The 25,305-nt window shown below is 36.5% G+C and overlaps 1 protein-coding gene across 9 annotated transcripts in view; it reads left to right on the plus strand.

Annotated features, from left to right (window-relative positions):
- The window catches only part of FAM13B (family with sequence similarity 13 member B), a 66,941-nt gene that overhangs the window by 19,394 nt on the left and 22,242 nt on the right, over positions 1-25,305 (plus strand). For all 9 annotated transcript variants that reach the window (XM_075766289.1, XM_075766294.1, XM_075766293.1 and 6 more), the window contains exons 2-8: positions 8,730-8,896; positions 9,873-10,064; positions 10,537-10,749; positions 14,682-14,859; positions 15,484-15,628; positions 17,910-18,067; positions 24,346-24,387. In XM_075766289.1, the coding sequence (XP_075622404.1) occupies positions 9,908-10,064; positions 10,537-10,749; positions 14,682-14,859; positions 15,484-15,628; positions 17,910-18,067; positions 24,346-24,387 (893 nt within the window). In that variant the 5' untranslated portion in view covers positions 8,730-8,896; positions 9,873-9,907. The remainder of the gene's footprint in view (positions 1-8,729; positions 8,897-9,872; positions 10,065-10,536; positions 10,750-14,681; positions 14,860-15,483; positions 15,629-17,909; positions 18,068-24,345; positions 24,388-25,305) is intronic.

Consider the following 25,305-nt stretch of genomic DNA (forward strand, 5'->3'; position numbering starts at 1 on the left):
TATCCCAATGTTTTGAAAGCACCACTGGCATTTTACCGTATTATTTTAGAAAAATCAATCAAGTAGAGTGCTTCATGCTTACATTCAAAGAAGTCAACTAGGAGGAGCTCCTGATAATTTCTAATGCTTACAAATTTTGACAGGGACAACATGTCAAAACATCTGACTTTGGAAAATGATGGTTTTTATCTGCTCAGTCTAGTCAGTTTGGGCTCTTGTATGCACTGCTTGTAACGTTGTAGGACTTTCTAGCAGCTTATTAAAAGACTTAATTTAACATATGTCATGTGTGGCTCATAATGAGACCTGTGCAAGCAGTGAAGCTTTTCTGTCTAATGTACATAACAGCATGTTTGCAAAAGCAGGCGAGGCTGAAGGATAGTCCATACATTTGGAACAGGCATTAGTAAGTTTTTTGAAACCCCCTGCTCTCTGTGTGTGAAGGCTTTTTGTGGTGTTTTTTTCCTTTTCAAATAATCAACATTTTGATCTCTGGTCAAATGTTCATAACTCAGCAGTAATGCCCTTTTCTAAGGCTCATTAGAAAATGAGTAAAACCTGTGAGTCCAAGGTATTTTTTTTTTTTTTTTAGTTTGGATTTTTGTTGTTTTGGTTTTCCCTCCCCCTCAAAAGAAGCTGCAGCTCTAAGGAAGAGGAAGTGATGTCAGTAAGAGAATACCTTCAAGTTGTCCTTAAATTCTGTGCATAACACCAGATTATTTTTTGCTGCCATGTTAGCACACAAAACAAAAATCTAGTAGCCATTGAGATGAGTGTGAATTAACATCTTGCAGCGCATCTTGGATGTGTAAGGATGAAAGATCATAAACATTTTAACTTTTTTTCCTTGTATTGCAGACCTATATTAGTATTTTCAGATGTCAGGACTGTTACTTAGGAACCAAAACATTTTATCCAAAACATCTGAGGAGGAGATACAGAATGAAAGGAGTACTAAATCCTCTATGAAGGGCTGAAAGAGGGAGACTTGTTTCTTGTCATGCAGTTTTTAAAGTGACAGATATATCGGTTATTCAGCAGAGAGGCTGGATACAATGTCAAAACTGTATTCAGACAGAGAATACAAGAATTTTGCATTGCTCCCTGGAAAGTTAGTAAAATTGGGCAATTCATTTTTGAGTCTCTCACTGACTGTATTATTTTCTGTAAGTTATAAATTTTACCTGCAAAAACTTTGTTTGAGAATAATGGCTAGCTGTCTCAAGGCTTCGGTAATTTTGTACTGGCCTCATAGCCAACTGTTGGCATTTGTGAAAGTTCAGTCAGTTCAGATGAATACTGTGTATTCTTGCAGCCTAAACCAATGTATTTGTTACTGCATCTTCTATTGTGCTTTCTTTTGTTGTTGTTGCAGAGCTGATTTGTTTTGAGGTCTTAAAAAGCATAGTTTAGAAGGTGATTATGGTGCTGAAAACCTGTTATGTTTGCAACATATGGGTGGAGTCATTCAGTACAAGAAATGGGTAATATTTTGTGGCTGGATCTACGGCCATATTCTGATTATAGTGAAATGAGTAGTTCTACTGTGATAGTAACAATTCTGCTTTTACGCTCTCACCTGTGAATATGTGAAAATTTCATCCTGTAATTTGCCTTAGAAGAAAAATATGACAAACTTGACCTTAAAATATAGTGCATTATGTTTATGTTCAAACAGCTTATAACAAAGATTGTGGTTGCAGAGGCTTTTTTATATTGAGGGATTTAAGTGGTTTATTTTCTTCACTATCTGGACCTTTGTAAGGACATTTGGGTGGGGCAGCTGCTCCATCAGAACAGAGTTTCTGGTGGAACCCTGAGTTGATGGTCCAGGTTCCAGTCTCACGAACTGCTCTCTTCGTACATCTCTTCTGTTCAGTGTTCCCTGCAGTGTGTTCAGGATTAAAAGTTGCGCTCAGCTGCGTAGTATAGTAATACTTAGACAAAATTGGAAAGATGAGAGCTGGAATCTTATGAATGTGGCTCTTTCTTCCTTTATACCCCCCCCTTTTTTTTTTAAAGTGTGTGTATTTGAAGGGTTTTTTCCCCCCTTTTTGTTGAACTTCACATTTCATTAAATCTTTTGATTACATTAAAAGAATGGCAAGACAACAGGTTACCTAATTTTAGTCTGCAATGTAATTTCTACCCTTGTGATTTCTGGTGGTATCTTCAAATTTGGTCACGATCAAATTGTGACAAGAATTGCTTGTGGAGGAGACCTCATTAGCAGTGATTTTTTTTCCTTTTTTTTTTTTCCTCCCTCCCTCCCCCTTCCCCTGCAATTCAAGGAATGATTGCTATAGAATTGATCTCTTCATTGAAATGTTTTACTCCTTCAGTGGGGATAAGACTGTCCTTTATTTTGGTGGCACGTGGTGATCGTTATGACAGAGGCAGTGTTTCTGTAGCGAAGGGGCAATGTATTACATCTTGTAATGCGTTGAGTTCCAGTGTGTAGTTCTGCTTACCTCTTTGGGGAGGGGAGGAGAAACAAGCTGATGATAAATGTATGTAATAGGATAACTTCTGCATAATAAATTAAGTGCATTATATATTTATAGTTTGCTTTTTTGGTGTCTCCGAGGTAGCTTGGCTACCTCGGAGTCAAGCTCCAAAGTCTGTCTTAACAGCAGTGACAATTGTTAAGCTGCTTTGGTTTTATAACATGAACCTCTCAAATTGCGTAGTTTTACTGATAATTTCTTCCTGCCTGTTACCTTACTGTTCTTTTATAATGCCATTGCACTTAAGTTCTGTATTATCTGCTGTAGTGGCAATTGTATGTGTGTGGTTGGTGGAATACAGCTTTACTTTGGGGGGAGGCAAGTAGGATGAATATAATTAGCTGTTACACAAGATACAAAAGCCTTTTTATTTATTAACTACTGTTGTTAAGAGTGTGATGGGATCTGTGCAAGCAGGAAGTTTCTTTGTAATTCTGCACATGTGCATTGGCAGCAGCAGCTGAGAGCAAATCTGGCAGTGTTCAGGGGTGGGTGTGAAGCAGCGAGCAAACATCTACTTTTTTTCTGGTATCGCTGATGCTTTTATTTAATTCCTCTTGCTATGATATAGTTGTAGAAGGATTATGAGTTGCTGTAAAGCTGTTAAAAAGCCTTTGGATTTTATCTAGTAAGTGAATATAAAATGTTATCTTTGCATATCAAAACACTTGAAAATCAGATAACAGATTTCAGTGATCTCTCGGCTTGCTCTTTTAAAATGTAAAATTTTGGGGGGATGCTGCTTAAATTAGTCACTGTATTTGAGCTTTGCTAATGTTATTGCAGTGTAGTTACTAAATACTTAATTTGCTTCTTAAAATTTCAAGTTTTGTAGGTTTTTTTCCCCCAAAATTTTGCATTTAGTCTAACGCCTGTCCACTTTTCTGGACATTGAATATGCCTCTCATGAAGATCTGTATTTCATGATGGGCTTTTTCAGAGAAAGGGTAATCAGGTTCTGTCAGCTGAAATGGTAGACTAAATTTTAGTAACTGCAGAAATAAATACTAATCGTTACTGTAGTTTCTAGGCTTGTAAATTTAAAAAATAAAATCCAAAATTGTATTAATTTTATTAATACCTTTTTTCAGAAGAACTTTCATGAGTTGTTTTGTTGCTTTCTTCCATGGTGATGACATAAAGGCTTAGTTTGAATAGTTCTAATTTGTAAATTAGGAGGCTTGCTTCTGCATTTCCAGGAATCAAAAATTGCATTACAATTGCATTCTACTAAATCTGATGATGTATTTTTTTATGCTTTTATTTGCATTGTCAGTATAATCAGTATTTTGTCAGTTAAGTATTTTCTAAGGCTATCTTAGAAGTGCTAGTGACAGATGATGGAGAATTTCAGCTAATTGAGGTCTAATGTGTATGTGAGAGTAGACATGTGAAGGCATATACATGCAAGTAGTGATTTTATTAATTAAAGAGCTGGTGTTCATGTTTCTGCTGACTCCTTTTGTGATTGTGTGCAAAACTGCCACAAGCTTGTTTCCTTTTGATTCCTATTTAACCAGAGAGCAAGCATATCAGTGAAGAGTTAATAACTGTACTGAGGAACGAGGGGAGCAGGAAAGTCACATCTGCTTGAAAAGACATTTATTCTAACATGGTTTCCTTCAACACTACAAGTTAAATTCTGTAGTTATACTTACTTTAAAGCATTATGTTGTTATGGGGATGGGGAATGTATTCTTAAGACCAGCTTGTTAAAGTAATAACCGATCCCAGTTGTCTGATTTGCCAATGCAGACTTTTGACGAAAATGCCTTTCAATAGCTGATTTCACTGACAGTGAAAAAGAGGAAATTTTGCTTTAAGAATCTATTTTAAGCTAATCTTGCTGGTTTTAAAACCTCTTTTTTAAAAATAACTTTTGTGTTGACTACTCAAATATATTAATGAGTACTCAAAAGTATGCAGAGCTGTGCAAGTGCTTGAATATGGAGAGACACAGAATATCCTCCATGTAAAAAGAATAATCACTTTTAAAGCCACATTTAACTGTGCTCTTGAGGCAAGTATTGTTTGCCCTTTTCTGTGTCTTGAGTTTGTGGTAGTGTTCTGTTTGTTTGCTTAAAGCTTGGGATGTTGTGTTTTTATTTTCCTCCAAGCTGTGTCCCCTGTCCCAACCTAGCCATCTTTTCAATTTTGACTGGATTAATTCAAATGAGCAAAATACTCTTATTTTTACTTGTTAGCTCTACAAAAGCTGAAAATCAGATGAGCAACGGCTCTTCTGCCCAAAAGTGTTTCATCCATTGGGAATGCTAACAGTAATTTGACTATACAAATGACGTAAGAATCATCAGTTACTGTCAGTTACTATCATGATAATACATTAAAAAAAAGTTTCCTTTTATCTTGGTAAAACTTAGGAGCAAAGAGAAGAGTGCTGGTTGCCATTTAAAAAAAAAAAACAAACCACATAAATTACATAGTATGTAGTACTACAGTTGCCAAATGAGGCTGTATGCTCTACATTGAGCTGGTACACAAAAATCTCCTGGGCAAACCTTCTTCCTTGTGCTCCCAGCTGGAGCTGGCTCTGGATGATGTCATTACATGAGGAAAGTTTTTCTGATTCCAAGTTGGAATCTGTGTCATAAGTTCAGGCCATTGCTTTGAAATCCTTAAAATCTGTTATAACTTCGGACATTTCAAACTAAGCTAAAAAATTCTGTATTTGAATTTAAAAGTATGTTTACTATGTGCATCTAGAAGGACATCACAGATTTTGTCTATTTATAAGTCATATAAGTAACATTGATAAATAAAAATTATTGAGTAAGAAATTAAAAACTTTGAGACACCTTAATGTTTTTGTGGAATTTGCTTTGTAACAAACCTCCTGCACTGCAGAAAATGAGCATTGATTCTCTTTGTACCGGAGGATGTGTATGTGGTGTGTTAGGACTCTGTGTGCAAGCATGTGGGTGGCTCACAGGGACTGAAAAAGCCAAAGTCTAAACTTGAGGTGTATTTCCTGAGAAGGGACAAGTGATTTTATTGCCCAATAATACTTATTTTTTCCCAATCTAAAGATCTTACATTTAGTTTTTATATGTTACAAAAAAATCACTGATGTTTGCTCATCCCACAAAATAATATATTAAAAATAGAGCAGAACAGCAGTCACTGTTAGCTTCGTTTTTGGCTTCCCAGATGATATGAATTTCTTGCTAGATAAAACAAGCAAATAAAAGAATTGCTGAAATAGTTGAGACTTGTGGCAGAAATTCTACACGCAGAATTAATGTTTTCATTCCTATGGCATGGTTTCAGTTTGTAGCCTTTTTTGTTTGTTTTATTTTTACTTGTTGTTTCATTCCTTTGTTTTAAGGAAAGGTGGTGGAGCCCTGAGGACTTTAATTTAAAATGACACCCATGTATTTGTAGTTCAGCCAATAATGTAAAAGCTGAACTAAATTTGAGCCTAATCTTTCATGTGTATTCCTCAAATATTAAGTTAGCCATGTATTCTGTGTTTTCTTGAGTGGCATTTCATATGTGGGTGTGAATACTTCTTTAGTTGCCAAGATAAGTGAATGCTATTATAATGGCAAAATGAAACTCGTGGTGCTGTTTTCCCAGCAGACTCTATGAAGTATTTGCCTTATTAAAAAAAACCCCCAAAACCCAGATTTTTTTTTCTTTTTAAATAACAGATGAGGGCACTGAAATACACAATACAGGATGCAACTAAGTGTTTTACCCTCATTTAAGATGCTTGGGCTCAAGATGTTTGTAGGACATAGTATGGGTTTTTTTCAGTCTCTTGTAAAATTGTGGTATAATATGTGGTCACAGTAAGGTGTATTTTTAGGTTTTTTTGTAGTTGTTTTGTAGAACGTTATTGTAGCTTAGGGGATCTTTATAAATTTATAGTGACAAGGTGGGGAAGTAGATTGAGAAAGATGCAACTTGTGTTTCTCTTGATAGGACTTGTGAAGCATGTAGGTTGTGAAATTGGGAGGGGGAAGCACATGTTCAAAAGGATTGGGATAATATGGAACAAAGTAGAAATAGTTGACTGAATGGATCAGCTCTTGTTCTCTGAGGTGTTTGATCATGGCAAAAAAAAAAAAATTACACCCCCCCCCGCCCCGATTGCTTAGTATTTGTAAAAAAATTCTAGAAATAATTCTGAAGGTTCTATATCTTGTCCTAGTTTTCATACGTGTCTGCATTGAAGTGGTGTACATCCGGAGTCAAGGAGGGCAAGTGGGAAAGCTGTTGATCAATAGAAGTGGAGATATAATATTTAATTATTAACAGTTTCTGAGCCTATCAGTCAGTTTTACGATGTTGGAATTAACAGGAAATAAAACTCGCTGGAAGTCAGATAACTTTTAAAAAGTTTCTAGCTTTTTCTAGACTTGGTAAATATCAGCTGCATTGTTTCACAGTCTGCGAAGATTACCCCAAAGCCTGTACTAAAAGGCAGAAGGCTTAAATGCTCTGAAAAGAAAGGTTTGCATATAGTGATATATTGAAGTGTGTGTATATAAAGATGTGTGTATCTGAGAGGGTGAAAACTGGGCTTTCACTGATTCTTCTAGGTGATGATAAGTCACGTAAAACTTTGTTTAAAGTATAAGCTTGGGTTGTAAATCCAGTTTTGCTCTAACAGTGAGACAACCAGGCTGTTTGAACTCCATTGTTACATTGCCAAGCTAGTTAAAATAGAAGTCTGTCTTTTTTTCTTTTTTTGTGTTTTCTGAATGAAATTAATATTCAGGTAGCCTCTTTGTCTGCAGCACCTGGTAAAAATGGCTATGCTTTTATGTCAGCTAACTAAGCACATAGCTATCTTTGCTAAGAAAGCTGTACCTCAAGATTATTCATTTGGTGCTGAATTATAAAAATGGTTGCTTCTAATTTGCTGTTTTTATTAGGTGATGTTTGTTTTGAAGGCTTGTTTGTTTGTTTTAGCAAAGCAGCCTGAAGCTTTGTGGCAGATCCATTAAAGATTTTTTCCCAGCTGCCGTTTACCCTGCAGCTGACTAGCATGGCTCTTTCTGGTTCATTGTAGAAAGTTTGACTTTGGCAGAACTTGAGAAAACAGACTGTGTGCATCTTCATATTTTAAAAATGATAGATTGAGATCTACTTGCATGCGAAGATTGTGTTGACTATCACTTAATATACCAAAATAATAAGAAAAATAGCTGGGCAGTGCCTTCATAAATTAGAGGAGAGTCATGAATTACAACTGCTTCATTGTTGAAATCTGGAATATAACCCTTCATTTTCTGTTGTCAGCTCACCTGGAGTCCTGATCTTGGACTAGGCTCTGCTTGTGTGAGAGACAACAGATTCACAACCTGTGTGTAATACAAGACAATAGATAGAGGCAGATGACAAAAAAAAAAGGAAAGAATATTGGTCAGTACTTACATTGATAGGCAAAGATTTAAACACTTGTAAGGCTGAAATATTTTTTCCTCTAGGCCTCAATGCAAGAAAACTTTGAGGAGGATGAAGCAGTCTTGTATAGAGCTTATGGCCAGCTCTCTTAAAACATGGGTGCAGTTTGGGGAGGATTGGGAGCAGGAAAATGTTATTTATTCAAACTATTGGAAAGACTCTGGATTCCTGGTATCATAGGCTAATGAACGGCAAAAATGTGGGTAGTTCTAGGGAATGTGATTTGGGGGAAATTGCTTCCTGTATCCAGATCTGATGATGGCTTGGACTTTGAACTGGCAGTTAGGACACATAATTAACTTTCTAGATAAGATGATCTGTACCACTGAAAACCGGTTGACTTTCTATGTTGTTCCTTAATTAGGACTTTGGTTTAATGCATGCCATTTAAAGATAGTGTGTTAAAACTAGTGCCTGAGATCCTTCTAAAAATTTTATAGCCATTAAATGTTTCAGAATGGTAGGTACTATAAAACACTTCTGTCTAACCTACTTAGCCCTTTGTGATTCTTTGAAAGAAGGAGTGAGTCTGAAAATTATTTCATAATTTTTAAGGCTAAGATGTCTCATGCTAACTTTCACTTTGGTAAACTCCTAAGTGAAAAAGGGGATTTGCTTTTTTGCATGCTCTCCCATGAACCGTACTCATGCAGTCTTTGTGCTTTCTTGTTCAGAACAAGAAACGGATGATTTGACACGGAGAATTCCTCAAACGTAATGTTTAGACTTGTGTCAGAGTTTAAAACTGTTGAAAACTTTATGGTCTGATAATATTTTCTTTATTTTCAGATTAACTGCTGAAGTACTGATCGAGTTCTGCTATTCTTCAATGAGGAACTACAGGCTGATCTTTTGCCATAATCTTAAACAACCATAAATGACAAAAGAATGCTTGGTCAGTGAGGGCAGCTGGCGCAGAAAACGTTTTTCAAACTCGGCTGTTTAAGTACTCTGAGGTAGGTTTCTTAAACTACTTTACTTGGGCTATAAAGAAAAAAAGGACGTACGGATTTCAGAATGTCTGATCTATTAGAATTATTTAATACATTAATACACAGAGAATTAAGTTTTGTTGAAGTGCTTTGACTAAAAGTATGTACTTCGTGTTCTGTGTGCCATCCTCCTAAAGTCTGAAAGTGATTGCTTGCATTTAAACAAGTATGTTTTCTTTTTTAATTTATTTTGAAAAGATAGTTTTTTCTTTGCTAGAAGAAATATTTTGGTTTTGACAGGATAATAGTTTAACTGAGTGACTTACATGGCCTTTGGTAATACCTTTGTTATCTGTCTAGATCCTTTATCAAGCAAAGACTTGCAAGTAAAGCTTGAGCTTCTGCATGATAGGAAGAATGGTATCACTGAGCATCTAGAAACTGGTTTTGGGGTGTTTTATCAGTAAAATTTTTAATTTGATGTAGGTGCCGAAAAGCTTTATTGTATAGACCAGAAAATGCCAAATATATTAGAAGTTGATTGCAGTGCAGTTGTGTGTCACAAAATACTTAATCATTTGATGTAACTAACACTTGGGGTTTATGATCCACTAGTTTCAGTTCCTCTGGAGAGGCTTTTGTGTTGGATTTTCAAAGCCTGACTGTTAAATACTGTCAGAAAACGTACTGAAGAATCTAGCTCTCCCAAAGTACCTTAGAACTTAAGTAATGATGTTGTAAGTAGAATTTTCTGAATTTCCTTTGGTGCTATATATGTCTGTCTTGGCTCTCTATTGAGGGTTGAACTGAACACCTTGGTAATAGTCATTTATCTAGTTAGCTGTATTTGGAGTCATTGCAGAACTTTTCATTAAATCAGTGAACTGATTGAGAGAGACTGCAGAATATTTGCATTAGGTAATTAAAACATTGTGTTACAGATCATTCAACAGCATACACTGAAGTATGACTTTTGGTTTTAATTCCTCTTATTTGACAGAAAAGACAGCTTTGATTTTTTGGCTGCAAAAAGATATGAGGAAGAGCTCCTCCCCTTCCTTGAGTAACTGCAACTCTGTTCTTGCTAACAAAATATTTGGAATTCCACTTGATGAGCTGCAGCAAGAAGGGCAACCAGACAATGAGGTTCCATTCATAGTCCGCCATGTCGTGGACTATATTGAGGAACATGGTATGTACTATCTTGCTGTACTTTAATATATTTAGCTGTTATTCTTACAGAAGAGATTGTGCTTTTTGAAGAGTATTTGTTTTCTTAAGTTACTCATATTTAGTTGGATATGATTTGGGTTGGTTTGTGGGTTTTGATGGGGTTTTTTTTGGTGATACACACTTCCTTTCTTTACTCCTTCTGTTATGTTTGATTATCACTGTTTTCTAGCTAACACTAACGCAGCAGTCAGCTCAGCAGGGAACTTCGTAGGAAATGGTGTGGTTTAGGTACTGCTACCATTTACCTTACTGGTGTATTGTTAGCTGGGCATAAGAATATGTTTGCTGGGAAAAGGACTGCTGAAAGTCTTGCAAAACAGAAAGTCTTTAATTCAGTATGTGAATTGTGCATATCTGATTATCAGCATTTTCTGATATACTTGTCCATACCAGATCTCAAAGTTTATGTCTGTAACTTCTTTCTAACTCAGGGGGTCTGGAACAAGAAGGACTTTTTCAAGTCAATGGGAATGCTGAGACAGTGGAGTGGCTTCGGCAACGATATGATAATGGAGAAGATGTGGACCTGGTTAAAGAAGCAGATGTACCCTCAGCTATTAGCCTTCTTAGATTTTTTCTTCAAGAACTTCCAGAGCCAGTTATCCCAGGGAGTTTGCACATACATTTGATGCAACTTTCTCAAGGTAATAATTATTTTTCATCCAGTGTTTTAATTTTATTATTTTAAGAGTGAAAGCCAGTATTAAATTGAGCTTTGTAGTGACACTAGGGTTTCTCTGGTGTTTTGGGTAATAATGTGTGCATCAGGAGACATTCAAATAGACTTTTCTTAGCACAAACCCTGAATTAATAGGTCTTTTTTAGGAAACTCAGTCTGGGTTCAAAGACAGAGTTTATCTGTCATGCAGGAAAATAGTGAAGCTGCCACATACCATGCTGATTAGTTCTGAATATTCCATATTCTTGTGCATGAATACTGGGACACTGGTCAAAGCCACTGGAATCAAAGTTGTTTGACAGTTTCCCACCACTGATGCTTTAAAAGTGCTCCTAGCATGCTTTTGTCTTATTCCCTCTGAATTTCACTTCCTCTGCCTATGCTTTCATGGCACTTAAAGCTTTTGTGTAGTAGAGAAGAGATCTCAAGCCCTATACTCATGTCATATTTCCTCTCACACTGTGGATTTTTTTCAGTTTAAAATTAATTTGTAGGAGGAGAAAAAAAAACCCCAACTGGTGTCAGCATATTGTTGCTAAGTGTGTTTTTTCCATATACTGCAAAACCTTGCCCTTTCAAATTGACACCCATATGCTGGCACAGTATTTTCTTTACCAATTCCCAACTTGTCTATCTGTAGCTGCTTTCCTCGGTCTTTTTGCCTCCGCTGTGTTGAGCGGTGTTGGAGTTGATTCATAACTTGATTAGTAAAACTGCTTGTCTTGTAGCACTACATTAATAATGCCCTTAAAGGGTACGTTGATGTTGGGAGTTCCACACCCTGTGACGTGACTGAGGGTTCTGCTGGTTGTCACTCTGCAGTAGTGTTGCTCATTTTCCAGTGTCTGTTCATACTTTTCTTCAAGTGCTGGGCTTGTTTTGCTTTGTAACATGCACATTTTTGTTTGATTTAATTTTCTGGTTTTGAGTTTATTCTTGATAAGAACTTGATAATGCTCATGATAGTTCTGTTTGTTCAGAGCGGGAATTGGTTTGTAGGATGAGTGAGTATAGCATAGGTTTTTTTATGCTGTTATGCTGTATTTACCATGTGCTGAACTGGAGGGTCACCTGCAGCAGTGGGAGGCTGTTTCACTTCCCTCCCTTGGTATGCCCTGAAACTTTGAATGTGGAGCGGTTATCTGGATAACTGATGAGCAGAGCCTGAACTCTGATGTGTGAGGCACTGAGTAGTCTTGTGCTGGAAACAATTCTTGGAAGGTACTGACCAGAGAAGCTTGTTAAGGCTGAAGTTCTGTCTGTTTGTCCTGTGCAGTAAGGAGAAACTGAAGTGGATAGGGAATTTCATTAGTGACATGTATGCTATTTGGTTCTTTGGACCTAAGTAACTATTAAACTGTTGTTTGTTTGTTTTCTCCTGAAAAAGATGATAAATAGCAAAAGGATTGTTCAGACAGTAATGCATAATGCTGCTGGTTTGCACCTTGATTTGCAATGCTGTAGGGACTGGAAATGGAATTGAGGTATGCTCACTTGGTGTGACAGTGTAATTCCCTTCTATGAGTTCTAAAATATAGTGTGAAAATTGGAGGGGTTTCCATTTTGAATAGATAATTGTGGAAGGATTTACAGATGGGTTGTTGTGGGGAAAAAGAGCTGTTCTTCAGCACTTAAGCCCTCATTTAGTTTCCTTTTGTTAAATATGCAGGGAAACTTCACTTAAACCTGCAGCTTATTGTCTTAATTGTCTTTTTTTAAAGTGTAAAGTGATTTCAGAAAGATTTAAAGTTATCTGTACCAAGGAAATCAAAACACATGCCCTTTAAACATTGTTTCCTGATACTAAAATTAGAGTTTCGGTTTCCTCTACTCAGGTTTAGGCTTTTGATATTTTGACTGTCTGATAGACATATCTCTCTTAGTTTCCAGAATTACAGTATCAACTGCATTCTAGGCAGAGGAATTGCTTACAAACATGGAGAAGATGATAGCAATGCATAGTAACTTCTGGTATTTTCCCTCTTTAGCAGGCCTTCCGCATGGTTAGGTTAAGCTTAGTTCTCCAAACAACTTAGTTATGTATATATGCCACACCTTGTTGTATCTTTTGAGGCTAGTTCTGTGTAGGCCTAATAGTGGTTCCTCAAAGGCAAGTGATTTTGGTAATTGAAGTGTGAATTTGACCCCAATGCGCTAGGCCATGTGTCCCAGAAGTGTGTATCCATGGCTTACTGTCAGAGGACTTCAGTTACAGGTAAGAATGTTATCACCTTAGGTCTCTAGCTGTTGTTTATAACCTAAATTTTAGGACAGACTGGTTAGACAAACATCTTTGTTTTGTATGCACAAGGTGTTCTGACTATCGCCTCTCTCTCGTGCTCTCTTTCTCTTTGAAGGTCTACTTTGTGAAAGCATTTTTTAGGTTCTTTTTTTGCAGTTCTCTTTCATAAACACCTTTCTAGAGTAAAAGCTAACAATAATATATTCATTGCATTGTGTTACTGTGTTGAGAGAACTGTTTTTCTGTGCCTAATTTCCTGTATTCACGTACTGTAGATGTTGACTGTCTCTGAGCAAGTGAAGTCCTGCACAGTTAATGCGTGGTATTTCTGTACATACACAACAGGGAATTACGCGCTTTTTTGATTGGATATTAAGGCCTAGGATGTCTCAGTTCTCTCATCTAGAGAGGCAGAATGACTGCTCATCATCTTCAAACATCTTTTTCCCTTTCTAACTGATAGGAGAAGAGTTTTCAAATGTCTGAGAGAGAAGGGGAGGCCTGTTAGTATCAGTTTTTCTCCTGTTTTGCTTTCATGACATTTCTTTTCCTTTATGTGGAATTTCTCTGTTGGGTACAAACAATTGTAGACTCTTTGAACCTTCTTTCCTCTAAAGCTGATAATGTAACAAATGAGATTTATGGGAGATATCTTGATGAAGGATATAGTTAAATGTGGGGTTAGAATGAGGAAGTTTCATGGTGACCTTTTTTCGGGTCTGAAATTGAATCAGCAAGCTGCAAGCTAAGTGAGTATTAAGATGGATTGCATTGAGATTGCTTGTGTTCATCAGTTAAGTATTATAAAAGGCAGTAGAGTGGTGAGAATGGAATGCTTGTAGAGGAAAAAGTGTCAAAGTAGCTTGTCTGAAACGGGAGAATTTAACTAGCTTTTAAGTTAGCTCGCTATCTGTGGAGCTATTGCTGTCTCTAGAGCTCTTCTGCATAGCAATTGTTGTATAAGTGGTAAAATGAAAGGATACTGAGGTCCTAGCCCTATGTAATCAGAAACTTGAGTGAGCATTAATTAGGGAAAACATGCTGAAAACTACTGATTGGACTTGCAGAGGAGAATATGGTAGAAGTCATAGGTTTAGGTTATCAGTTTCTGCTTCATAGAAGAAATTAAATTTATAGTTCAATTTATCATTAGGGAAAGTAACCTGATGGTACTGTGCTATGGAAACAAGACTGGGGAGGGTTTTTTGTTATGTTCCCCTGCCTCTTCACCACCCCTCCAAACCTCTGACATCATTGAAGAGGAGTGATGGAATAGGAAATGTGTTATCAGCTTCTCTTAGAAAGATCGGAGAGGAAGAGACTAATCCTGAGACTGAAATGAGGAGATGCTGGGACAGATAGATTGTTATGAAGTATTACCACTGTAAATGCCCTTCAGATATGTGGGCTGGGTGCTTCAGTTTTTGGGTTTAGGCTGTTTTTTCTTTGCCTTTTTCCATGAAGAAACATAGTATAAGAATCTCAGACCGAACAAATGCAAGTCAAATTCTGACACTTTAGACTGTGATCTGACCAAATTAGTTGTACTTCAAAAGTAAGTAATTGTTGTCAAAGTCAAAAAGTTGATCAATATCAAATGTGAAAAAGCAGATATTTTATTTCCATGATTAAAACATTTTTATTACATTTTTCAGATTATAATAATGAAGATGAATTTGGAAGAAAGTTGAGGTTCCTCTTGCAGCAGCTTCCACCTGTTAATTACAGTTTGTTAAAGTTTCTGTGTAAATTTTTAGCTAATGTAGCATCGCATCATGAAGAAATTTGGTCGGCAAGTTCTTTAGCTGCAGTCTTTGGCCCGGATGTTTTTCAGTAAGTTACAAAAGTTCATACAGTGTTTTTACGTGAATTTGACAGCATACATCTGCAGTCTAAAGTCTTTCCTAGTTCATGTGTAACAGTAGCAAGCACACAATAAGTTTTGGGCAATATCTTTCTTTCTGTTCCCCCCCCACTCCCTCACCCCAGTTCTGTCTTACAGTTTTTGCTTGGATCTAAACAACAGCTTGACTGTGAGCTATGGCATTAGAAACCACTAATTTCATTGTTGCATTACTGTAATTATACTGATGTTTGAATTTTTTAGAGATAGTATGTAAGATTACTACTTGTAGCAAGAAAGTAGTTCTTGTTGAAAGCTGTTGAAGTACAAACATACTGGGATTTCCTCTCCACAGGAAAATACTTGAATTTTAAATGTTCCTCGTGAAAAGTTAATTGACTAAATAGTTGTTACTTCATCACTTCTAAATATAAACCACTGTAAAGCTTTATAATGTAGTAGTGTGAAGGTATACTTATAGTTCTGTGTGTTCAGAATGGATTAGGGATAATAGTGTGAAGTGTGGCCCTTAGTCATAGAAGTCATTCACAGGAGCTCTTTGGGGAAAAAGCTGGATTTAGATTTTTATACTAAAACAGTGTTGAAATCTTTAGCATTTACACAGATGTGGAGGATCTGAAAGAACAAGAAATAGTTAGCAGAATAATGGCGGGACTTCTGGAGAACTACTATGAATTCTTTGAAAATGAAGAGGAAGATTTTTCATCTACTAATGATCTAAGCTCAATAACTGAGCAGGTAAAAATACTTCAAATGGCAATACATTATCACTTAAGTATCTTTTATTTACGTTTATGAAAGATATATTGAAATATAATTTTCTTTAGTATGCCTTTTGGTAGTTTCTTGCAAACTGACAAAATCTGGTATTTCCTTAAATGCTTTTTCCTAACATAGGTATGCTTGTGAAATTGTTGCTTTGTAGTAAGTATAGCTATGCTATGTAGAAAAATACATAAAAACTAAACCAACAACAATACCCTGCCCAACCTAGATGCTGTTACGCTATAAAAACAGTATTACTTCTTAATTACCTTTTTAGGCATGGAGAACTGTGTTTTAAGCAAATGCAGAACCACACTGTTGGTCAATAATACTTCTAGGTGTGTCTTACAGAAACATGCAGGGTCTCGCACTCCACTTGATGATGTTATCAGTGGTGTTTCGCCAAAATTCTTGAATGGTGTTTCTAAGACTTCAGAATACCATCTTGATGTTAGTGAGGAAAGTTGTTGAAATTGGAGAAACAAAGTTGAATAGAATAGAAATACTCTGGGCCCTGGTACTCAGCTGTCAGGATTGCCAGATTCACCTGTCCATGTGAGTGATGATATCCATTATCACTCTTCTGCCTTTCCTCACAACAAATCTAACTTTGTAAAGTAAAATACCATGTTGTGCTAGGATAAATAGAGATGGAAAGTTCTTAGGGAAATGAAAATGTGGTATCATGATACAACCTTCTTCCATTGGCAAATATATTTAATTCTGACAAGTCGTGGTATGTAAGTGATAGTGCACGGAAGAAGTGCTTTTGTATAATCAAAGCTAGGTTCATGGGTTACTAATAAAATCTTGGCTCAAACCCTTCCTCAGAAATATGGAAAGCTATAAACTGAATTTTTTTTTATGTTCAGTTGGCTTAAGAAATATTTTCTTTAAAGAGGAAAAAGGGTAAATAAGGTAAATAACGAGCAGTTGCGAAGGAAGGTAACAAGAAATACTGAATTTTTAAAGCCTAATTATTCCATGAACCCCTCCTCTAGTAAGACAGGTAAGGCAAGTACTGGGGCAGCTGGTTGCTTCCTCTTCACTGCAGTAGACACCTCACCCATTGGTCTGGTCTGCCAAGCGTGGGCAGCAAGTTCTGGATTGAGCAGCTTCTGCTCTGCTAGCTCTTGTAGCAAAGTGCTGCAACTTTGCAATGTTTGCTTTCTCTTCAGCTCTTTGCAGGAATATGTCTAGCACTGAGAACTGACACAGCCCTGCTGCATGCAGGAAGCTGTTAAATAAAGCTGGGCTGTAATTTCTGCAACTGGAGGCTGAGGACCGTCGTCTTAGGTTGGGATGACTGCTCTTTAAAGAATAGTTAGTGGGTCTGTGCTCTTATGCTTTGAAGTTACTGACTTGTCTGTGGGTCATTATATGCTTTAGCAAGAGCATTTCCCAAGCATAACAGTCTCTGTGGTGTGTGGTTTTGTCTTTGTTTTGTTTTCTCCACATTTGAGGCCTGGTGGGGTGTCCCTTTAATTCCGTGGTGTCTCCACCAGATGTCAACAGTGCACTTCGGTTGGGTCCTGCTCCCTCCTGGGCTGGTGCCGTGGGTGTGCGGAAGGGCTGTCCCCCATGGACGCAGCCCCACTGGTGGCTGACTGTGTGCGGGTGGGCTTGCCCTCGCTTCACCGGCACATCCTCTTGCAGACGAAAGTCAGAGATAAATCTGTTTCTTGCCCTGACTGTAGTGCCATGTAATGTATCACCCCCCTCTTAAATACACACTTCCTCTCTGCCTTCTGTGTAGTCCTAAACTTCTAAAGTTTCCATTTTTCTTAATTCAGTGTTGTTTTTTGTTTTTTTTTTTTTTAATTTATACTTGTGTGGCAGCTATTATAAAGCATATTTTCTTGAGGCTACTGCTGATACTTTAATTCCTGGGTTTGCGAGTTTGGGAGATCAGTAATCAATCACAGAGTGGTTGTGTGGATCCCAACTTTGTTGTGTTTACCTTTTTACCTTATGTTTTAGACATAGTTGCCTTTTAAAAAATGAAGGTGGCTGTATTGAATTGTCAGTTGGCTATATTGTCTTAGTTTTTAAGTTTGGCTATATTTTACTGCTTCAGTAAAAACATCATATGTGTTTGGAAACAAAGGAACAAAAAGCAAGTATAATGTGCTTGTTTTTCTAAAATTGAAAAATTACAAGTATGTTGGTTTTATACTTCTCATGCTCTTTTAATTCATTGGACCTCTTAAAAGAACTTTTCAAGCCATTAACTGCAAATAAATCTTTTTATTAGATAAATGATCTCTTGGAAGAGGAGGAAGATGTAAAGCTTGAGCAGTCTGAAGAACTTCCAGAAGATGGCACAGAGAAACCTGTTGAAAGGCCAGCTGTGGTGCATCTAGATATGACAGGGAGTCTCTCGGATTCCAGGGGCGTTACAGCATCAACAAGGTAACTTGTTTCTGCCTTGGAGTTTGGATTTAAAGTTTGGAGTATAGTCTGTTCAGTCTGAGAGAAGCTGTCAGACTTCTGAGATAAGTGGCGGTGTCTACAAAGTGAAGCTTTAGAGGTAGGTGCAGTTCTGGTAGTAAAATATGGGATAAAATGACTGTTCCCAAATTCATAGGAGGAATGCCTGTAGAACTCAGATTGGACTAACTATGGTGATTTATGCAGAGAAAGGAAAAAAGGGCATATTTTAATGAAACTGTAAAGTGGTATTTAAACAGCAAATTTTGTAGCAGAAATATAAAAAATATCAGAATGTTGGTAGATGCAAACCCATTCTGTGCTTTCTACCACTTCCTTTCAGTGGGCAGTCCTAGGGCTGTTTCTTGTCACATGCCAGTGAGCAAAGGTGTGTCCTTACATGACCCCAATTCATTTATAAACCTGTGAGAATTTGTTTGTCCAGGGTTGGGTTTTTTATGCCCAGTTTGGTCAGGTGTTAAGTGAGGAAAATACTTTCTTACTTAACTAGAGTGCAGTGAAATACATTTCATAAACAATTGTAATGAAGACTCTGTAGATGTGATTACTTTCTGAATACATGCTAGAGAGAGAAAACACCAGGGACAAAGAGGAACTATATTTGCCTAAAATGATAGTGGAGAGCAAGTGAGGGTAATATTGACCATTAATGATTTTTTAAGTTGGAATTTAGACGTTCTAGGAAGACCTGTAGTAGGAGCAATGTGGAGGAAATTTTGAGCACTTTAGCATGTTGTAAGATTATGTGTAAGACTCTGTAGAATGGGTTGCTTGCAAAAAAACGTGATTTGAGGGTCCAGAAAATCTCCTTAATTTGAGTTGAAATGAAGGCTCTGGAAATCCTGTGGCAGGAGTATTGGAGTGGGAGTCAACTTTTAATTAAGACCAATCCTCATAGAGGAGATGCATAAACTTAAAATGGTACTTCTATTTGAGATCTTATTTGCACTTGCTTGTAATACACAGGTTTACGTTTTACTTGCTTGTAGTACACAAGTTTCAATTTTTAAGACTGCTTTACTTGTGTTATAGTTTACATAGCTCTGCAGCATGTGTTAGGTATGGGCATTACGTGTAAGAACTTGTAGGGAGGGATGAGGAAGAATCTATAATAAAAGTGTGACTAAAAGCAGAAAAAATGCAGGATAAGTTTAGTGCCTAAGACAGACTAGTCCCAAGAACGTGGGTTTCTGGTTGAAATCTGTTCAGCTGTTGGCTGCATGCTTCCTTCTACTTTGTTACAGGAATTTGTAAAATATAAAATAACAAGAGAAACATAATTGTTTTGTAATTTAAATTATATTTTAATTGTTAATTATCCTTTTCAGCAATATAACTGGTTAATTTTAGTTTGACTTAAATAAAAAAGTTGCTGCAGTTGGAATTTCTTTGAAAGTGTTCCTTCTTCCAATTAAAGCTTTAAAGCAATTTAACTATTCAGAGGTATTTAGTTGCTTGTGGAATGTAGTAGTGCAGCAGTAGTGACAAACTCAACATGTTTGAGAGTTTAATTTTGATAGCCTGAAGAGAAAAACATTTTTACTCAATGTTTAGGGTTAATTAAAAATTCATAGGCATTAATTATGGTTGGCATTTTACATCATTTGTGGTGAAGGAGGAATCCTGTAGAAGAAGAAGGAATTTTGACTGTAAACCAAAACAACTGCAGGAAACATTTTTAAAAAAATAAACTACAGAGAATGAGAAAGTATGCTTTAAACTTTTAAACACTATTAATACTGTAAATATATTTCCAAACGTAAAGGCTTTCATAGTATGCATTTAATGGCCTTTGTTTAGTTTCTTGATGTTAAAAAAAAATATAAAATTAACAAAAGCAAATGTTAATGCAGGTTTATTGGGATGTTTGTTTTGATATAGGGTCTGCAGCAGCTTATAAAGGAAAGAGGAGGAGAAGTAGGTCTTAACCATGATTCTTGCAGTTCCTTAACCTGTAGTTTTGTTGCCTCTTTGCTGTTGTCAGATTTTTGGGAACCCAATATCTATATTTTTGGTCTTTGTGGAGAGAAGGAAAAGAACACTGAGGTTGCATCTTCTGCATGTTAAAGATTGGTTATCTTGACTCATACAATGGGGTATATGACCTTCCTTCTAGTTATTTGGCCTGTAATTTGCTTATTTTTCTCACTTTTTTTACTCTTTGTTCTTTCTGAAACATATGACCTTCATGCACTGCATGGTGTTAATTTGGCTTTGAGTGTGAGAGAGATCCGGTGAGAATGTGGATAATGCATTAATGTTTGTTTCAGTGACCGCTTGAAAATGGTATTTAAAATAAACCTGTTGAGTGATCTTGAAGCCCATTACCCAATCAGTGAGTATTTGTTGTGCAGGGGTTGATATTGTGTATGTGAAGGAAACGTATTTTCCGTTATCAGAAGCCTTTCCACGAGGGCTCTTTTGGCTTTGCTGTCCTGACTTTTGGAGAAAAGAATTCCTGACTCAGCATTGCAGCTGACTTTTAAGACATACTGTTGAAATACTCGCTTTAGAATCCTTCTCTGTCATTTTTCCAAATTTTTCATCAGTGCGCATTGCCAAGCAGTATTTGCTTTATTTTTTGCAGTTCATCTCAAATATTGTCAGTCAAAAGCCTAATATAAAAACTCTTGATATGTTCTTTGGGCTTTTCAAAATTATCTGTGTTAAAATATGAGATATGACAAGTAGTCAGCTCTGTAAACAGTTTGCTTTGTCTATATTAAATGCAATGGCGAGCTCCTCACTGCTTGTGTGATGTTTTTGTTAACCCTTGTTTTAATTAGCTCTAATCAGTGAGAGGCAGTAATATTAACAGCACCCAAGTGAGACAAAATACATATATAGTAAGGCTGACCAAATATAACCACTGCCTGAATTGCTAGAATATATATTATTATTTTAGTTTAATGCTGTCTTTAAGATCCAAGTACTTGTCCCTACTTCTATCCTAGAAAATCAGTGAATAATATGTTAGGAAAGCTTTCAAGTGTTGATTGGGCAGCTTATTGTCAGGAGTGACCTCATGTTGCAGTCTATTTCTATTTAGACTGCAGGGTTTAGTGCAGCACTCCAGAAGTGCTGTCTGACAAGCAGCCATTGAATCCCAGCAAGCAGTATGCATAACCAGCAGCCAACGTCGCGCTTTGCTGTCTTTCAAATGAAGCATTTTTACATGAAGTGCTCGTTTGGGATAGCAAAAATAATCAGAATGGCCTGTAAAGTTCTGCTGCACAGGTAAATATATGAAAGGAAAATGTTGCCTTGATATGATTGCAATTAAGACTACTTTAAGGTGATGTAAGATTAAATGTATTTTGGAGATATTGTGAAATGAAATATTTTTAAATTATTTTTTTAACAAGAAATAAGAACCTGTGTACAGTCAGTAAATTACCAAGAAAAACTTTGAAATGTTTTATCTCTAGTTAACGTATTTTTCTATCTCAAGGTATGTTTTTACCGGGACTTTTTATAGGTAGGGAGACAGTGCAAGAGGGATTCTTTGGAGTGGGATAGCATTATGGAACAAAGATGTTTACCTTTCTGTGTCTTGCTGTGTCATGCTGCGTTAAGGCTTTGTGTAGCAGTATAAATTATAGCTTTTAAAAGTATCCTTGAACTGTGGTATGTTGCTTGGAAATTGTAATGTATTGTTGGCTAAGAGCAATTGACACTTTTTTCTTTTTGAAAAGTGCTTAATTGCTAAAGTGATTAGTTGAAGAGGTAAGATATTCTTTACATACTAAGAGGATTCTTCAGGCTTTGCAATACTGCTGATTTATGCACTCTTTTGCTGAGTACCTCTAATGCATCTAAAGGTGTTTAATAAAAGCACTGCTGAAGGAACCTACGCTGGAGGTTGAAGGTTACACAGCAAAATGGAAAATTTTGTTGTGAACCATGTCTGAAATCTTCTGGATTCTTTGGAGATGAGTTTGATTCTCTCCATTCTTGACACAGTTCCTTATTTTGTCTCAAGTGGTAGAATAAAAGGATTCCAGGTCATCACAGTTTCCTATAAATAGTATTTGTACTTGTGCCCTTGGCTGAATTTTTTTTGCTCTGACAACTAGAGTGTTGCAGTGTTCTGTGCTTCGATTGTGCCCCCCCATTTGTCCTAGGAATGACTGTGTTTTGATAGTAAATTGATTTCAATGTATACAATTATGTATTAGTATTTTTAGAATGTAAGCATACCTTTTCTAATGCAGCTTTTGTAGAACTTGCTAAAAATGTTGAGATTGGATACTTAGAACTACATTTTTCATGTTTTGAAATCTTACTGGTTTTTTTGGCTGAGACTTTTGCTCATGCTCCTGTGTTTTATATTGTTCATGAAGCTGAACTTATTCACAGCTTCATGTCTTCATTTTTTGAAGTATTTCAAGTACTCTCAAAACAAAATGTGTGTATCAGAAAACTTACTTTGTACAAGTAGTAGGACTATGTTGAACTTCTGTGCACAGAAATATCAATGAAATGTAAATATTAGTTGTGACTTTCTTCTTACCATTTCTTTGTTTGAAAGAAAAAAACTAAATGCTAGTGTGTTAGCTCAGTTGCTTGATTCAGCGGCTTTGAAATGAGTAGATCTGGCTTCTACATCAGGTTTTTTAATTTTCCAAAGCTATGTGGCAATGTCTATTTTGAAATAGTAGTTTAGAGCTGCCTGTTCTGTCAGAGCATTAGGAATAATCTACTTTGTTTTCTCACCTATGCAAACAGACACACAAATGAGGTTGATTCAAAATCAAGTTTCATTTAAATAAAAATAAATTAAAAACCCCCATGAGCACCTGTTTTATTCAGTTGTTACATGGTGATGTTTAATACAGTGCACTTTGCTGTTGGCCTAGTACAAGTTGTCTAATGCAAAAGGGCATAATTATTTTAAAATAAATACTTTAACTACTTTCCTTATCAGCTAGTGTGTAATTGAAAGTCCTTTATTGCTTGTGTTTCATCTACTTAGAGGAAGAAAAAATAGAAAGACTGCTTGAGGTGATCTTAATATCGTACCTCTCTGGTGGTAGAACTACTAATAAACTTGCTAAGGTCTAACCAAGATATTCTTTGCTGTATTAAAACTATTCTTGGGTAAGCAGAGAGACTGTCTAAGTTTTTTAGCACAAGCAAGGTTAATATCAGTCAAAACTGTCTTGCAGAGGTAGTACCTGTTCGTTCTCCCGTGGAGTGGCAAGCTCCCTCATATTTCAGAGTTTACTTTATGCATTCATATTTAAAATCAACTTTGGCTGCCAGCAGTGTTCTTGCATGGTAAAGAGTAGACTAAAATTTTGGTTTTCAGCTTTTTGAGCTTAGTCATGTCTAATAGGAGGAAAAAGCATTTGTTTACCTCCCTCACCACCTCTTAGCTGAAATGCAGTTAGTATTTATTTCTGAATATGTAAGTTGCAACTCATTGTCATTTACAGTACAGCTTTCTTTTATTTCATTCTTAGCATATTCACTGCCAGTTTATAAACAGAATACTTAAGTTTTAGACAATGAGAGAATTTTCATCATATTAATGGAAAATTGTAGAGGGACCACACACAGGAGTTAACTTTCTTGAATTTACTTGTATTAATTACAGATTTTCCCCCCACCCCCAGGAGTTTAACATGTTAGGCTGAAGTGGCTTGTGCTAGGAGATTTCCAAATGCTTTACAAATGACTAGCTCATGTCTCAAAACCTCTGGAAAGTACCTGCCTTGCACTTGAAACATAGCTGTCCTTGGAGAGCGCTGCAGATCTATTGAACGTTGCAAAATAAAATTATGCAACAGCCTGACTGGCAGGGAAGAACCTCTATGAATTGCAACTGTGGAGGAAAGCAGAGTAATTTGGAATTTGCTTTAGGCAGCAAGGTTAGTATCTGCATTCTTAAGCAAGGTGTCAGGAAGTCTTTGGAGACTAAGTGATTAGTATTTCCCATGGGAAAGACTGTACATCTGAGAGCTTACAGCTTCATAATATACTGAGTATTGGCTCTTGAGAGACAGAAATCTGCATTGCTACTTCTACAGCTTTGTCTTATGATGGCCTTTTTTAAGGTTTCATTGCCTAAATAATAAAGGGGCTGCAAATCAGTGTTTTCTTATTTGTTCTACTTTCAATAGCCACATTACATGCAGTCTTTAAGTATTTTCTAAGTTGCTTTCTGTGGACTTCAAGACTTTTATTTAGTGTGGTAAGTTTTTGCAGTTCATTAACTTACTTCTTCTTTATTGCAGTGCTCATATCTCTCCCATAAGTATCTTGCCAGCCTCTGCAGAGTAAGTATAATGAAAATGTAAAATGTTTGTATTGTGCCATTACTAGAACATGCATAGAGGATATGTCTTCTTTCAAGAAAAAGAAATGCCGTAGGTTTGATTACAGTTATGAATGAACATGTTGTAGTGTGAAGTATTTCACTTATGGCAGTTAACCCCAATGCATGAAAAAGCTAACATGTTAGTGTTGTTGGCTGCAGAAGCATGAGAGCACTGTATGGTAGAATCTAGATTCCAGAACACTTTGGTTTTATACTTAAATAAATCAGAGGTGTTTGACTTTACAATTATGATAGTATTCACATTGTATTTTTAGCACCACTTCTAATTGCTAATAGTGAGTATAGTTCAGTGGCATTGCATGTACAAACGTGGAAGAAAAATAAACACGCAATTCCAGAGTTAAAAATGGGGTAAAATAGTTTAAGATTCTTACGGGAGGATTTTTTTATAGGCGTAACAGCTTATTTTGGATGAGCTGGCTAAGAAGCACTCAACAGAGTAGTCTGTTTTTAAAGAATGCAGTTCTTTTCTTGATGTATTTGGGTACTTGCTCATTGTCTCTGCTATTTGTGGGCTCTTGCCTTTTAAGATTCTGGCCCCATTCAGGAGGGGTACAGCCAGCTGTGCTCTAGTGGTACCTGTTTCAGGATTGACTCTGGCCTGTTACAGACACAAATATTACTGTCACATTAATATATTAGGCTTTTATAAGTTTTTGTGTATTGACATTAAAAAGTTAGTCACTGTAATGTGTTGGTTACTCTTAAAATACTGCTAATAGACTTCATAATACTTTATGTAAATCTTGTGAAATAGAAGATAGTAGGTGCAGTAATTTCCACTGCCTTTTTGGAAAAGTTAATCTCTTTTTGCCTTGAAGTACACGTCATCAAAGATTCCTGTCGTGTGTAAAGT

Source organism: Balearica regulorum, chromosome 14 (genome assembly GCF_011004875.1).
Source record: "Balearica regulorum gibbericeps isolate bBalReg1 chromosome 14, bBalReg1.pri, whole genome shotgun sequence".
NCBI lineage: Eukaryota > Metazoa > Chordata > Aves > Gruiformes > Gruidae > Balearica > Balearica regulorum.